Below are 12,966 nucleotides of genomic sequence, written 5' to 3' on the forward strand. Positions count from 1 at the left end.
GAGAGACAGAATCCCAAGCGGGCTTCACGCTGTGAGCACAGAGCCCAATGTAGGGGCTCGAACTCACAAACCGTGAGATCATGACCTGAGTCGAAACCAAGAGTCAGACGCTCAACCGACTGAGCCCCCCCAAGGCGTCCCAGATATTTTTAAGTCATCTCTATATCAAACGTGGGGCTCAAACTCACGACCCCAAGATCAAAAGTTGCACAATCCACCAATTGAGCCCCCCCCAGGCGCCCCCAGAATTTCCTTCCTTTGGAAGGTTCTGTGGCATCCCTGGTGTGGATAGACCATGTTTTGTTTGTTGATCTGTCCACGGACACTTGGGTTGCTTCCACACTTTGGTTTGTATGGAGGAGGTCGGTGCTTGATGAAGACCAGGGGCGTATGGGCAGGTGTCTGGGTGAGTTTGGACCACCCCCCGCTTGCCTTTTGCATCCATTGGGGTGCTCAGGGTTGGGTTCCAGAAATTTGGAATCCTGCAGCCTGCCCCAGCCTGCTCCGTGCCCAACCCTACAGAGACAGGGACTGCCAAAGACAACGTCCTGCTTCGGGGACAGAGAGACTCAAGGTTCAGGCAGCCTCCTCTGGGGCCTCGGGGCTGTATAGAGCAGGGGTGTGGCACCCAGCACTGTCCCAGGGTCTCCAAAGCCGGCAGGCACACCAGTTGGCACCCTCAGTCCTGTCCTTGTCATGGGGGCTCTCTGGGAGTGGTGACACAGAGGACTCTACAGTCACTTCTCGGGCAGAGGACACTGATGCAGGAATAAGAACAGGAAAAACATCACAGAAGATTCCACGTGGTCCTACGTGGAAACACACAGGTCCTAGACTGTATGACCCCCCCAGATGTACCCCCAGATGTACCAGAGAATCACCGGGCTGGGCGGGCAGGGGAGAAGGGCAGTGCCCTGTGGGTCACTGTCACTCTCTGCCTCCTGCTGGCTCCTCCTGTGAGCCCTGCATTTGTGGGGTTGGCCACCGTGTCTTGGGAAGAGGAGTTACCACGTTTCATCACTAGATGGCATCTGTCCAGCAGCCGAGAGCTCGTGCGTGGCCCCGACTCCTGTCCCTTCAGGGAAAAAAGGGTGCTTGTTCTTTTTTTTTTTTAATTAATTTGTTTTTTAGTGTATTTATTTATTTTGAGAGAGAGAGAGAAAGAAAATGCAAGCAGGGGAGGGGCAGAGAGAGAGAGAATCCCCAGCAGGCTCTGTGCTTCCAGCAAAGAGCCCAACGTGGGGGCTTGAACCCCCGAACCATGAGATCGCGACCTGAGCTGAGGTCATGAGTCGGATGCTCAACCGACTGAGCCCCCTGGGAGCCCCAAGATCTGCAAGGATTTCTATTAAGCGATGTTTGCTTGTTTCTCCCCCACGGTTCAGCAATCATTTACTCAGATAAGTGAGCGCAGGTGAGCCCCCCTGTTCGAACTTGAATGGAGAGAAAAGCCAGAGTAAACTAAATGAAAACACAATCTTTTTGTCTCTTGCAGACTGCGTTTCATCCAGTCAGGACCTCTTCCTCCTGGGCCTCTCTGGGCTGGACGGGGAGAGGTGAGGTGAGAAGGGCCGAATGGAGCCTTTCAGAGGCCCCGCGAGGAACCCGCCAGCACAAAGGAACAAGGCCTGCAGACCTAAGGTGAGATAGAGCACGTGGCCAAGTAACCGTGGCAGGTGATTCTGGGTAACCCCGGCTCTCCCATTTACTGCTGTGCGGCCTTGAGCAAGCATCCTAACCTCTCTGGACCTCACCTGCTCATCTGTCAAGTGGGGAAATGATCACGCTCTCACCGGACCATCGTGAGGGCAAAGGAAGCAGGCGGTGGGCCGAAAGCTCGTGTGCAAATGCACGTGTGTGAAACTACAAACAATGTTAGTTGCCTTTTCCTCTCGTCCTTGTGCTCTGGTGTAGACGGGGCCCGGGTCCCCGACTGGGGGCTTTGCTTCAGGACCTGGGTCCGGACCTGAGCTCTCCCTGGAAGTGTTAACATAGATGGGGCCCCCAGGAGGAGACCCTGCCCTCGCGGCCAGGACGAGCTGCTGCCTTAGTAAGAAACGCAACCCCCTCACCAAGACGCCCACCGCACAGCTGGAACCGGGCCCACCATGTCCTGCTGAATGACAGCTGGAACCGGAGGTGGCCTTGTGTGCTGAGCAGGGGCTTCAGAAGCGGGGCCCATTGCCCGCCCGGCTTTTCCTCCCGGGGCGGCCTCTGCTGAGGAAGTCCCTGGGAGCACAGCCGACTTGGGGAAGGTCTGGGAAAAATCTCCCTGCCCTCGGGGTGGGGGCCGGGGCGGGGGATGAGCCGCCGGCTTCTGAGAAACCCTGCACATTCGGTAGGTGGCTCTAGACCGGTTCGGAGGCTCTCCTCCCCGCGTGCGCGCACTGGGTTTGTGCAAACATCCCCCACCCGCCCCGTGCAGGGAAGAATGCAGCGGGAGGCCGCCTGTGGTACATCTCGGACCTTTCTAGAAGCGTGCCCGCACTTGTGAAGTCGCGGCAAGGAAGGGGAGGCCGGCACCGAGCGGGGCGGCGCCCCGGAGAAGGAAGCGGGGTCCCCCACCTGGAGTCCACCCGCTGCCCATGGGCACCCCCGTTGCCCGGGGGGCCAGGCCTCTCCCTGCCTCCGGGAAGCGCTCTCCCCCGGTCCTCGGCCTGCTGCTCCTGGTCTTCATCAAGCAAGTAAGAGTGCGTTCTCACTGTTATTGTTACAATGATTGCTGTTAGGACCACTTTTGTATCTTTTCCGATCCGAGAAGCCGTGTGGGGCTCTGGTAGGCAATTTGGAAAAACGTTAAGACGGAAGCAGCAAGAAACCACAATCCCGGTATTCGGAGGCCATCGCTGTTTGAATTTTGGCATGTTTTCTGCAAATCCTATGCATGCTTCTAGGCAGCTGAAATCGTGATGTATAAAGAGTTTTGAATCCCACTTCCCCCTTGACATCATTTATGTAAGCATTTCCCAGGGGCCACGTGAACTCTGTCAATAACGTTCAAGGGGCGCCTGGGTGGCTCAATCAGTTGGGTGTCCGACTTCGGCTCAGGTCACAATCTGGCGGTTCGTGGGTTCGACACCCACCTCGGGCTCTGTGCTGACAGCTCGGAGCCTGGAGCCTGCTTCCCATTCTGTGTCTCCCTCTCTCTCTGCCCCTCCCCCGCTCACACTCTGTCTCCCTCTCTCTCTCTCTCTCTCTCAAAAATCAACTTAAAAAATTTTTTGTAAATAGCATTTAAACTTGTCACATAGGTCCTCTTGTCTGCCCTTACAGTTTTCTCAGGCCTGAGTATTTAGGTTGATGGGCAGTGGGGTTTTTTTTTTTCCGCCTTTCCTTTCTCCTTTTCCTTCCTTCTCAGTATGAAAATATAGAATGAGCATTGGTTAAAAAATTAAACGTATGCAATCTGACGAAGTACAAGCACCAGCTATAAATCACTGGGTTCCCACCCCCCCCAAAATCACCCTCGTTCGCTTTGGGGGTCTCGTACTTTCAGACATTTTTCTGCCATTTATTTCCATATAGTTGTTTTTTTTTTTTTTTTTTTTTAACATAGGCTCGGACTATAAATATTGTATTGCAACCTGCTTTCGTCCTAACGAAATACAGTAAGAGCTAACACAAGCTAACACTTGGATGGAACACTCGCGATGTTCTCCAGGGCCGGTGCCTGGCACGTCCTGTGTACTAACTCATTTCGTGCTCTCAGCAACCCCGAGAGGGAGGCCCTCCTGTTAGAAATGCCTCCTCTGCCCCCATAACAGGGAGGGCCGTGTCCCTGATCTCGTAAGTGTGCACCTCATCGGGCTTTCTTTGGTGCTAACCCGGGACCAGACAGGCAGAAAACACCCACCAAATTCTCTGCATCCGACTCCTCCCCAAGACTGCCTTCAAGCCCTCACGGACTGTGGATGCGAGTCCGATGGATGGTTTCGTGGAATCCCTGCCATGGTGGCAGCCTCTGGGCGGGCCACCATCGTGCTCCTGAGACCCAGCGGGTTGCCGGGCGAGTCCCTACGGAACGCGCATCCTGGCTTCAATCTTCTGTACGTGGCGCGTTAATACTGAACACAGAACTGTCTGGCCTCGTTCGCCTTCTTACACACGATCACGCGTCGATCGTCCCCTAAGTGCCCACCACGGCTGTAGCATCGTCCCGCTAGGTCCCCGCCACGAGCCTCGGACGGAGGTGTTATTAGCGAGCCCATTTTACAGTCGGGGAAATTAAGGCCGGTGGGAGTTAGACGGTCACCTGAGATCACGTGGCTCGTGAACAGTGGCACCAGGGAGTCAAGTCAGCCCGTGGTGTCTGAAGTGTTCTCGCTTCCCTGGCATTCATACGGAATATATACGTATATATGTTACGGCAGCGAAATTTGCAATGTGTCAGGCCAGCTTATGACACTGAAAAAGCCACACCTCAGCTCTATCATTTGGCATTCTCACAATCAATACTCTTTCCAAGCGAGCAGTGTCCCTGGTCTGCCACCCGCATCTATTTCTAGAAGTTCTTTCCTCTGTCTGTCCTCCAGTGTGCATCTATAGCCCCAATGTCCCCCCCCCCCCGCCCCGCTCTTGGTTCTCAGTCTTAAAAACCCATATTTTCCCTCCAGATGTTTACACGACGAGGCTTTGCGTAGACTTTCATGATGGATTTTGCTCACAGATGCTTTCCCTGCCTGGAATATTAATGACTATGGCATGTTTTCTGGCAGAAACTCTTCATAAAATTCACTTCATGAGAAATTCTCAGGGATGGTTTAGTTTCGAAATCCAAGCAGGTTCCACCCCCCACCCCCCACCCCAGCTCATTTAAGTGAATTAGCAGTTGCTCTGGCTTTAAAAAAACATGAACTCTCTATCGAAGGCTCTTGGAGAAACAAATCTGTGACTCTTTCGTGCGTTGCTGATGAGAGTGTAAAAAGGTGCATATTTTTAAATTAAAAAAAGTTTGGCGAGGACAGTTTGGCGCTATGTCACCAGAACCCTTTAAAAATGTGTATCCTCTCTGGCCCAGAAATTCCAGTTGAAGGAATTTCTCCTAAGAAAATGAAGATGCGCTCAAACGTTTAACTGTGAATATTTTCAGTGCAGCATCATTTCTATTAACAAGCCTCTAAGCCCGTGCAAGTGTTTCATGCTGGAAGATTTCAAATTATATCACATGTGTTCATAGAACATTATGTAGCTGTTTAAATGGCATTTTAGAAGTATGGGTCTCGAAATGGATACATAGTCACCCTATATCTTCCGGTGAAAACACAAAGCAAGATGATTTCCTTTTTTGGTTAAAATAAAAAGGGAAAGAAAAAGAAGAAAGTAAACGGAAGCATGTGCACAGAGAGAAGAGTCTGGAAGGAGATGGTATTTTCTGATACAAGATTCTGATTCCACCTTCTCCCCTTTTTGCTTTCCTGGAATTTTTGTTTGATTGACAGAGAGGCAGATGCCTTCTTGAACCAAGAATACAATAAAGTGTATTTAAAGCCGTCAACAGAAGGTCTTTTTTTTTTTTCCTTTTCCTCTCTTTTCAGCCAAGTTAGTCGCTGATGCTGGTTCCCTGTGAGAAAGGGAAGAGGGAACGAAGAATCGAGATCAAGTCCATTTTTCCAGTTAGAAAACATCCATCCGTGTTCTTGCCTTGCCTCTATTTTGTTTGAATCGGGCTGTGATCGAACTTGGATTTGCGTCTTGTGTTCCTTGTGTCTTTAGGACAGGTGCTTGGGAAGGCAGTCTGAGTTTTTCCAGCTCCCCTACATTGACCAAATTCAGTGCTTTGTAGATTTCTTCTCCTTCTTTTTCTTCTCTTCTTTGTCCTTCTCCTTCTCCCCCCACCCCCCCTCCACCGCCTCCTCCCCTCCTTCTCCTCCCCCTTCTTTTAGCCATGCACTTTTAGCCACGGCCATCAGTCATGGCATAGGGCAGGAGGAGAGAGGGTCGTGTCCACCCAGGGACAGTTCACGTGCCTGGCTGACTTTATTGTCTTTTCCTTGGCCAGTTCCAAGGAAGTCCCTGAGGACATAAACAGCACCTTATCTAAGAAAGGGTCTTACTTCCACGGCCTGCAGGATTCTGGAAGCTGACAATTTGGCTATCAATTTATGTGCTGAACTTGTGGAAAATAATATAGACTCCTCTATGGTCCAGTTAGGATGTTTATTTCCTTAATGTGTTAATAAACTTCCATCCTGATTCTTGCCACAACTCAGAGACAGAAAATATTAAGGGGAGACTGAAAGCCTATTGCCTAGGGATAAATGCCAACTATTTCCTCCTCATTATCATTATCATTGTTACTTGTTGGCTAATCCCATGGTTTCTAAATTGTGTGCTAAGGTGCCCCGAGGCACCGCTGTGAGTTCACAGGGCTGCTGTAAGACATTTTAATTTTTCAAGGGAAGTCCAGCTCTACATGACATCTGCCGGACCTGGCTCGGGGTAGTTCATAGTTTCAGTATTCGGTAACACTCCTCTCCCTTTGATGATGTTGGATCTCTACAAAGCTGGGAGTGTTTTGCAGATGCTATCATAAAAAGCAAGGACCACCCAAACATCAGTATGGAACAGGTGCAAATATGGCTGTGTCCGATCTGATTCCCAGATTTGGGAGGTTGTCCAATCTCCGGTGGGCACACAGTTGCTAGGATGCAAAAGTTTCTTAAGTTGTTTGGCCCCACCTACTAAACGAATGGGACTTTAGGCATTTCTTTTGGCTTAGGGGTGCTGTGGGGGAAATGATGGAGCCACTGAGGGTGCCATGAGTTGAGAAAGTTTGGGAATCCCTAGTCTAACAATGACTATACCAATTCTTCTTCAAAAAGCTAGCCGTGTGATTCTTTGGGGAAAAAATGTGAAGGAACTATTCCCAGGCCCCGTCATGAATTCCATAGCACTGGGGGGTGGGCCACGCAGGGCAGAGGAGGGAGAAGGTAGATTGGACTAATTACTCAGAAGGGGGAAACTGGCTGCCCCATTGGGCCCATAGGTGGTTGGGTTTTTTTCATGGGGGGTGAGGGTGATGGTGGTGCTGGCTGTGTGTGTGTGTGTGTGTGTGTGTGTGTGTGTGTGTGTGTGTTCACATATTTAACCCCTCCTGTGTTCAGCCCCACCCCAACTCTGTCCCACACCTGTGCTTCTGTTTCTTTAGCTGGAATTTGGGGGAAACTGAGGACAATAGCTCCTGCCCTGTGCTAGGGGCTTGTATTCAGAGATGAAAAGACGTATGTCAGCCCTCAAGGAATATATGGGATAGTGAAGGGGTTGGACAATTCAAGCCCCAATGACAATACAACACAATGGGCCATAGGACTTGTTTATGTGTGGGGTCACTGGGGAGAAGGGTCATTAGCTCAAGACTTGAGTGACAGAGGTGGTCAAGCATGATCAGGGGTCATTAGTCTCAAGTGAACAGGGGCGAACAAGGAGTGAGCCAGGTTGACGACGAGGGTGGACGAGAGGACGTTTTCCAAAGTCGTAGAAAAGCATGACTGGGGTCGAGAGGCTTGAGCTGGGGGTGGTTGAGATGTGAAGTCAAGTCAACAGGCTGCTAGGGGAAGACCTTACGCAGGAGAGCCCTGTGGACCTATCCCTTTGGGGGCAGTGTGGACCAGGTCAGAGGTAGAAGAAACGGGAGGCAGGGTTAGACAGGAGAGAGGCTTAGGACAGAATCTGGTGCTTAGTTGAGCCAAGGAAAACTCCTCATTTCTGGTTCATGACCAATGGTGCCGATACTGAGCCACTAGGAGATGAGGCTCTTTAGAAGCAGAGGACGATGGCATAAGAATGTCACTTGACTTTGCATGCCAGCCAATTACACAGTTGTCTTATCTTTAGCAGATTCTAAGTCCTTTAGGGCAGAAGCTGTATCTTGCTCATCGCTGCACCCCTTCGGTCCCTCCTTAATGCAAAGCCTAGCGCACAACAGGTGCTCAATAAAGATGAGTTAAGTTAAAGAAGAGAAAACCCCTTTAAACCCCTTGTTTTGTTCAAAAGACAAAAGCAGTGGTATGGATACTCAATTAGATGTTGTTGGACAACTCTGTTGTCTGCAAAGCCCAAAAAGATGTGCTGTATTTTTAAGACTCTCTGGGAGGAGATAGTTCATGTCAGAAAGAAAAAACTCCCAAGGCCTCAGTTTAGTAGCAGAGCATCTGTCTACCCAATCTTTGACTCTGGACCCACGGGCCACTAGGTGGGATGGCACAGGTCCCTAAAATTCGTAGCCTTTCCCTGACAGTATCGGGCCCTTCTTGATACAATGCTTCTCTCTTTGAGATGCACATAATCTTAGGAACGTGCAAATATTCATATACCAGGGCGTGCCATTCAGGGTGAGCGGGTTGCCTCCTCTTGAAACGTCAACCCCAGTTGAAGATTTTGTGGCGGAAGAAAAATCTTCCATATTTGTACTAAAACCAGTGTGATTAGATCAGGGAGTGAATGCGAAATCCATGTGCGTCTGTAAGATGGGACATGAGATGTTGAAGAAGTTCTGCTTCTCAGTGCAGGGCAGGAGGGTCCCTTCAGTGGGACAGTTTGAGAGTCATGGCATAATGCTAATGAGGCCTCCTCTGTGTTTGTGGCTAACCTGGGGGTCACCGTGGTGTTTTCTGCCCAGGTTACAGGATCCCTCCTTGAGGACACAACTCGCAAGTGGGCTCAATACAAAGAGAAGTGTCTGAGAGACTTACTCAAGGAACCTCCTGGTAAGCACATGTATGAGCTACCCATGGCTGTGTAACAAATAGCTCCAAAGGTTAGTGGCTTAAAGCAATCATCATCATCATCATCATCATCATTTATGATCTCTCACAGTTTCTTTGGGTGAGGAATTCAGACCAGGCACAGCGAGGATGGCTTGTTTTTGCTCTTTAGTATCTGAAGTTTAGCTGGAAGTATCGATGACTGGGGCTGGAATCATCTGAAGGCTTGTTCACACTTACGTCTGCTGGTTGATGATGGCTCCCAGCTCAGAGTCCGTTGGCCATAACACTTCCCCACAGCCTGTCTACACCGCCTGGGCTCCTCACAGCATGGCGGGTGACCAGAGGCCATGTTGCCTTTTATGATCTAGCCTCAGAAGCTACTTCCTCCATGTTTAATTGGGTCAGATGGTTACCAAGGCCTACCCAGGTTCAAGGAAAGGGAAGAGAGACTCCCACCTCTTATTATAAAAGAGAATATGAGACAAGATGTTCATAGATGTGACTATTTATTAAAGCCATCGGTCACAGCACACTCACCACCATGACATGAGCAACTGCCATAGATTAACCTGGGACTCTATTGGGTAGGTGGGTGGGAGGAAGTCCTCAGTCCCCCAGGGTATTATCTGAATCTGAGTCTTAACATTTCTCTTATCCAGATCTACAGTAGATTTAGAGTATTCTAGCAACTGTGCTAATAGTTTGATCAGTCCATGGCCTCTCCTGCCCTCATACTGACTCTTTGAGTGCATCTAGACTCTTTTTTTTTTTTTTTTTTAACTTTTGTAATGATGAAAGCCGGCCCCTCCTTATCCTTCTGGCTGCTTTCAGAGTATTTCATTTAGGGGCCCACAAGAAGACAGGACATCATGAACCCTCTCTTCTTTTTCCGGACCCCAAACCAGTGCTAGCCTTCAAGCCATACCCCTCTCCCTCTGAATATTTTTTTCAGCCCGGGCCGGTAGAATCGATGCTTGACATCTGTTACAAGAACCACCCCTCACTTTGGGGAATGCTGAAATACTTTGCTTTCTGAAATCAAAGTAGGACAAGTCCTCTTTATTTGAAGTCATGCCGTGAGCAGCTCGGCCAGGTGAGCACTGCTTCACACAGACCATGTGCCGACACTTGGCAGTTGGGTCCGCGAGTCGCCCGAGCCAGCTCATAACCTGGCAGATCTGTGTCTGTGGGGTCCTGACGCCAGGAACGTGGCTGTTCAACCTGAGTGGCCCTTGCGTTCCAGACCCAATAGGAAGCAGATAGGAACGATGCTTGGCTCCCAGGAGTGAGCCGCTTGCAATATGGACATTTGGGATCCGGCCTGAAACCCCTTCATTCCATTCCAGGAGGTCCATAAGGCTGCATCGTAGGTTTTTATCTTCTCATTGCCAAGTGCCAGGGTGTAAATCATCCCTTGAATTTGAGATGGTGCAGATATCTCATAATGATTGTTGGCTTGGTCTTCGAATGGAGAAGTATGACCAAATAGGGGTTGGGTCAGATACATGTAACCAAGAACCTCAATTCTCCCTGTCTACCCACTGGCCATCTTGCACATTTCACAGTACGGGTGTTCCAGGATCTAACTGATGAAGGTTTGACGATTCTTTAGTTAATTATGGAACAGAAGGCCCTGGCTGAATCCCCAAGTGTCCTCTTGACCCCGAGTTTGTGTGAGAGTTCAGTCCATGTTAAAACAAACCAACATCAGGGGCGCCTGGGTGGCGCAGTCGGTTAAGCGTCCGACTTCAGCCAGGTCACGATCTCGCGGTCCGTGAGTTCGAGCCCCGCGTCGGGCTCTGGGCTGATGGCTCAGAGCCTGGAGCCTGTTTCCGCTTCTGTGTCTCCCTCTCTCTCTGCCCCTCCCCCATTCATGCTCTGTCTCTCTCTGTCCCAAAAATAAATAAACGTTGAAAAAAAAAATTTTTTTTTTAAATAAATAAATAAAACAAACCAACATCAGCATGACGTACACACTGACATAGCTGATGGGACCAGGGCCAGAGGTCAGGTTGGGTAGACAGAGTCACAGTGCTTGGGGATGCGCTAAGCTGATTCCTTCCTCCCCACACCATTCCGCAACCTTGACCGTCTGGACAGTGGGATACCCATGCTAGTTCCTGAGCAAGATGCACCAGCTTCCCATGCCAGGAAGGGGGCTCTGGGCTCCTGGGCACCTCTGCCTCCATCAGTGGCTTGGATGCTCCAACACTTCCATTCATTCTGGACCTTTTCTCTCCACAGGGACCTTTTGTAACGGGACCTTTGATCGATACGTGTGCTGGCCTCATTCTTCTCCAGGAAATGTCTCTGTTCCCTGCCCTTCCTACTTACCTTGGTGGCATGAAGGTAGTAAGTCTTATTTTGCTATTTTCTGGCAGTTTCCTTAAGGGCTGCTCCCTCCTGGGTAGGCCAGTCAGGGAGCAATTAGAGAGAGAGAGAGAGAGAGCTCCAATCTTGTGGTCTTCTGAAGTCCTGCTCCCCACAGAAGGTCTCCTACACTGTCAGTAACACACTTTCCTTCTTCTCTGTGTGCCTCTGCTTGTCTTCTGCACCTGGATGCTCCATTAATGCAATAGTCCTCTTTTCTTTGAAGACTGGAGAGTCTAGGCCCAGCTATCACTGAATTTACTGCAGGGTCATTGTGGAGAGGAGTGAGAGGTGGGGGAGAGATTGGGATGCTCACATCCCCAACTTTGGGCTTGTCAGATGGAGAAGAAGGGCATCAAAACTATCCTCGCAATGGGTGCCCGGCTGGCTCAGTCAGTAAAGCACGCAACTCTTGATCTCAGGGCTGTGAGTTCGAGCCCCGTGTTGGGTGCACAGATTACTTAAAAATAAAATCTTGGGGCACCTGGGTGGTTCGGTCGGTAAAGCGCCTGACTTCGGCTCAGGTCATGATCTCACAGTTCATGGGTTCAAGCCCCACGTTGGGCCCTGTGCTGAGAGCTCAGAGCCTGGAGCCTGCTTCTGAATCTGTGTCTCCCTCTCCCTCTCTCCGCCTCTCCCCTACTCACATGCATGCTCTCTCCCTCTCTCTCTGTCAAAAATAAAATGAACATTTAAAAAAAAGTTTTAATCTTTTTTTTATAATTAAAAAAAAATGTTTGTTTTATTTTTGACAGAGAGAGAGACAGAGGGGGGCAGGGGCAGAGAGAGAGGAAGACAGAATCCGAAGCAGGCTCCAGGCTCCGAGCTGTCATCACAGAGCCTGATGCGGAGCTCGAACTCATGGACTGTGAGATCATGACCTGAGCTGAAGTCGGATGCTTAACCGACTGAGCCACCCAGGTGCCCCCCAATTTTTTAACCTTAAAAAAATTACCCTTGCGATAACATTGGAAGGTGGTGCTGGTGGATGGTGCTTTTAAGCCCCATGGGACTTGGATGGAATCTTTAACCACTCAGCTCACCCCCACCCTGCCTGAAGGAAGTAGCTATTACGTAGGACTCTAGGATGATTATCCTGCCCCCCACTGGCCCCAGCAGCCCAGCCTCTTGGTGGGTTTATTCTGGAAGGGGACAGAAGCAATTACTGGTTAGAACTCTTTTGCCTTTGATCGCAGACCATCAGAGAGCAAGTAAAAAAAAAAAATTATTCTCAAAAAACATAAGCGGTTACAAAGTTCTAGGCAAAACCAAGTGAGAACGGGTTTCTGTGCAGGCGAGATGGTGATACTTTGTGTTTAATTTCAGCTCACTAACTCATCATCAGTTAAAACCTGGTTTCGATTAAGAGAGTTTCCAAGGAAGAGAGATGCATGTCTTGATGGGAAAGCTAGTAGCATATTCTGTGGAACTGTGCTCTGGTCAAATCCAGCTGGAGGTGACCCAGAAGGCATGGGGACGTGACGTTTAAAGGAAGATACCAGAGTCTGCTGGACCAGAGAGTCTGGATAGTTGGGGCAAGCCAGCGTAGTGGGGTGGAAAGAGCCCTGCATGTGGGGTCCAGAGCCTGCCCCTTGCTTTTGCCCTCTGGGACTTTGGGCAAGTGTCCAAGCCCTCCGAGCTGTGGTTTTCTTGTCTGCAAAGTGAAGCAAACAGTGACTACTTTTAAGGCCACGCAGAGGAATGAACAAACAGGCAGGCACGGAGTCAGCCGCACAGTAGGTGCTTCGTAAACGGAACTGAGGCTGAGCCCGAGGTCAAGCCCTTGGATTCCTGAAGGTCTTTAAGACCCCGAATGTCCATGGGTCTAAAGGGCACATGAAACGGACCATCACCACCCGGCCCCTCCGTCCACCTGTTTTTCCCAAGAGCT

General features: G+C 50.1%; 1 protein-coding gene across 4 annotated transcripts in view; it reads left to right on the forward strand.

Moving 5' to 3' along the window:
- Positions 1-148: 148 nt before the first annotated feature.
- The window catches only part of GLP2R (glucagon like peptide 2 receptor), a 56,304-nt gene continuing 43,486 nt past the window's right edge, over positions 149-12,966 (forward strand). For 3 of the 4 annotated variants that reach the window (XM_019817165.3, XM_045044867.1, XR_006589726.1), the window contains exons 1-4: positions 1,504-1,641; positions 2,426-2,684; positions 8,618-8,705; positions 10,950-11,054. In XM_019817165.3, coding sequence (XP_019672724.1) covers positions 2,586-2,684; positions 8,618-8,705; positions 10,950-11,054 — 292 coding nt within the window. In that variant the 5' untranslated portion in view covers positions 1,504-1,641; positions 2,426-2,585. Of the gene's footprint in view, positions 1,092-1,495; positions 1,642-2,425; positions 2,685-8,617; positions 8,706-10,949; positions 11,055-12,966 lie in introns of those variants that run through there. The other variant, XM_045044865.1, reaches the window with a different exon arrangement.

Source organism: Felis catus, chromosome E1 (genome assembly GCF_018350175.1).
Source record: "Felis catus isolate Fca126 chromosome E1, F.catus_Fca126_mat1.0, whole genome shotgun sequence".
In the NCBI taxonomy this organism is placed as follows: domain Eukaryota; kingdom Metazoa; phylum Chordata; class Mammalia; order Carnivora; family Felidae; genus Felis; species Felis catus.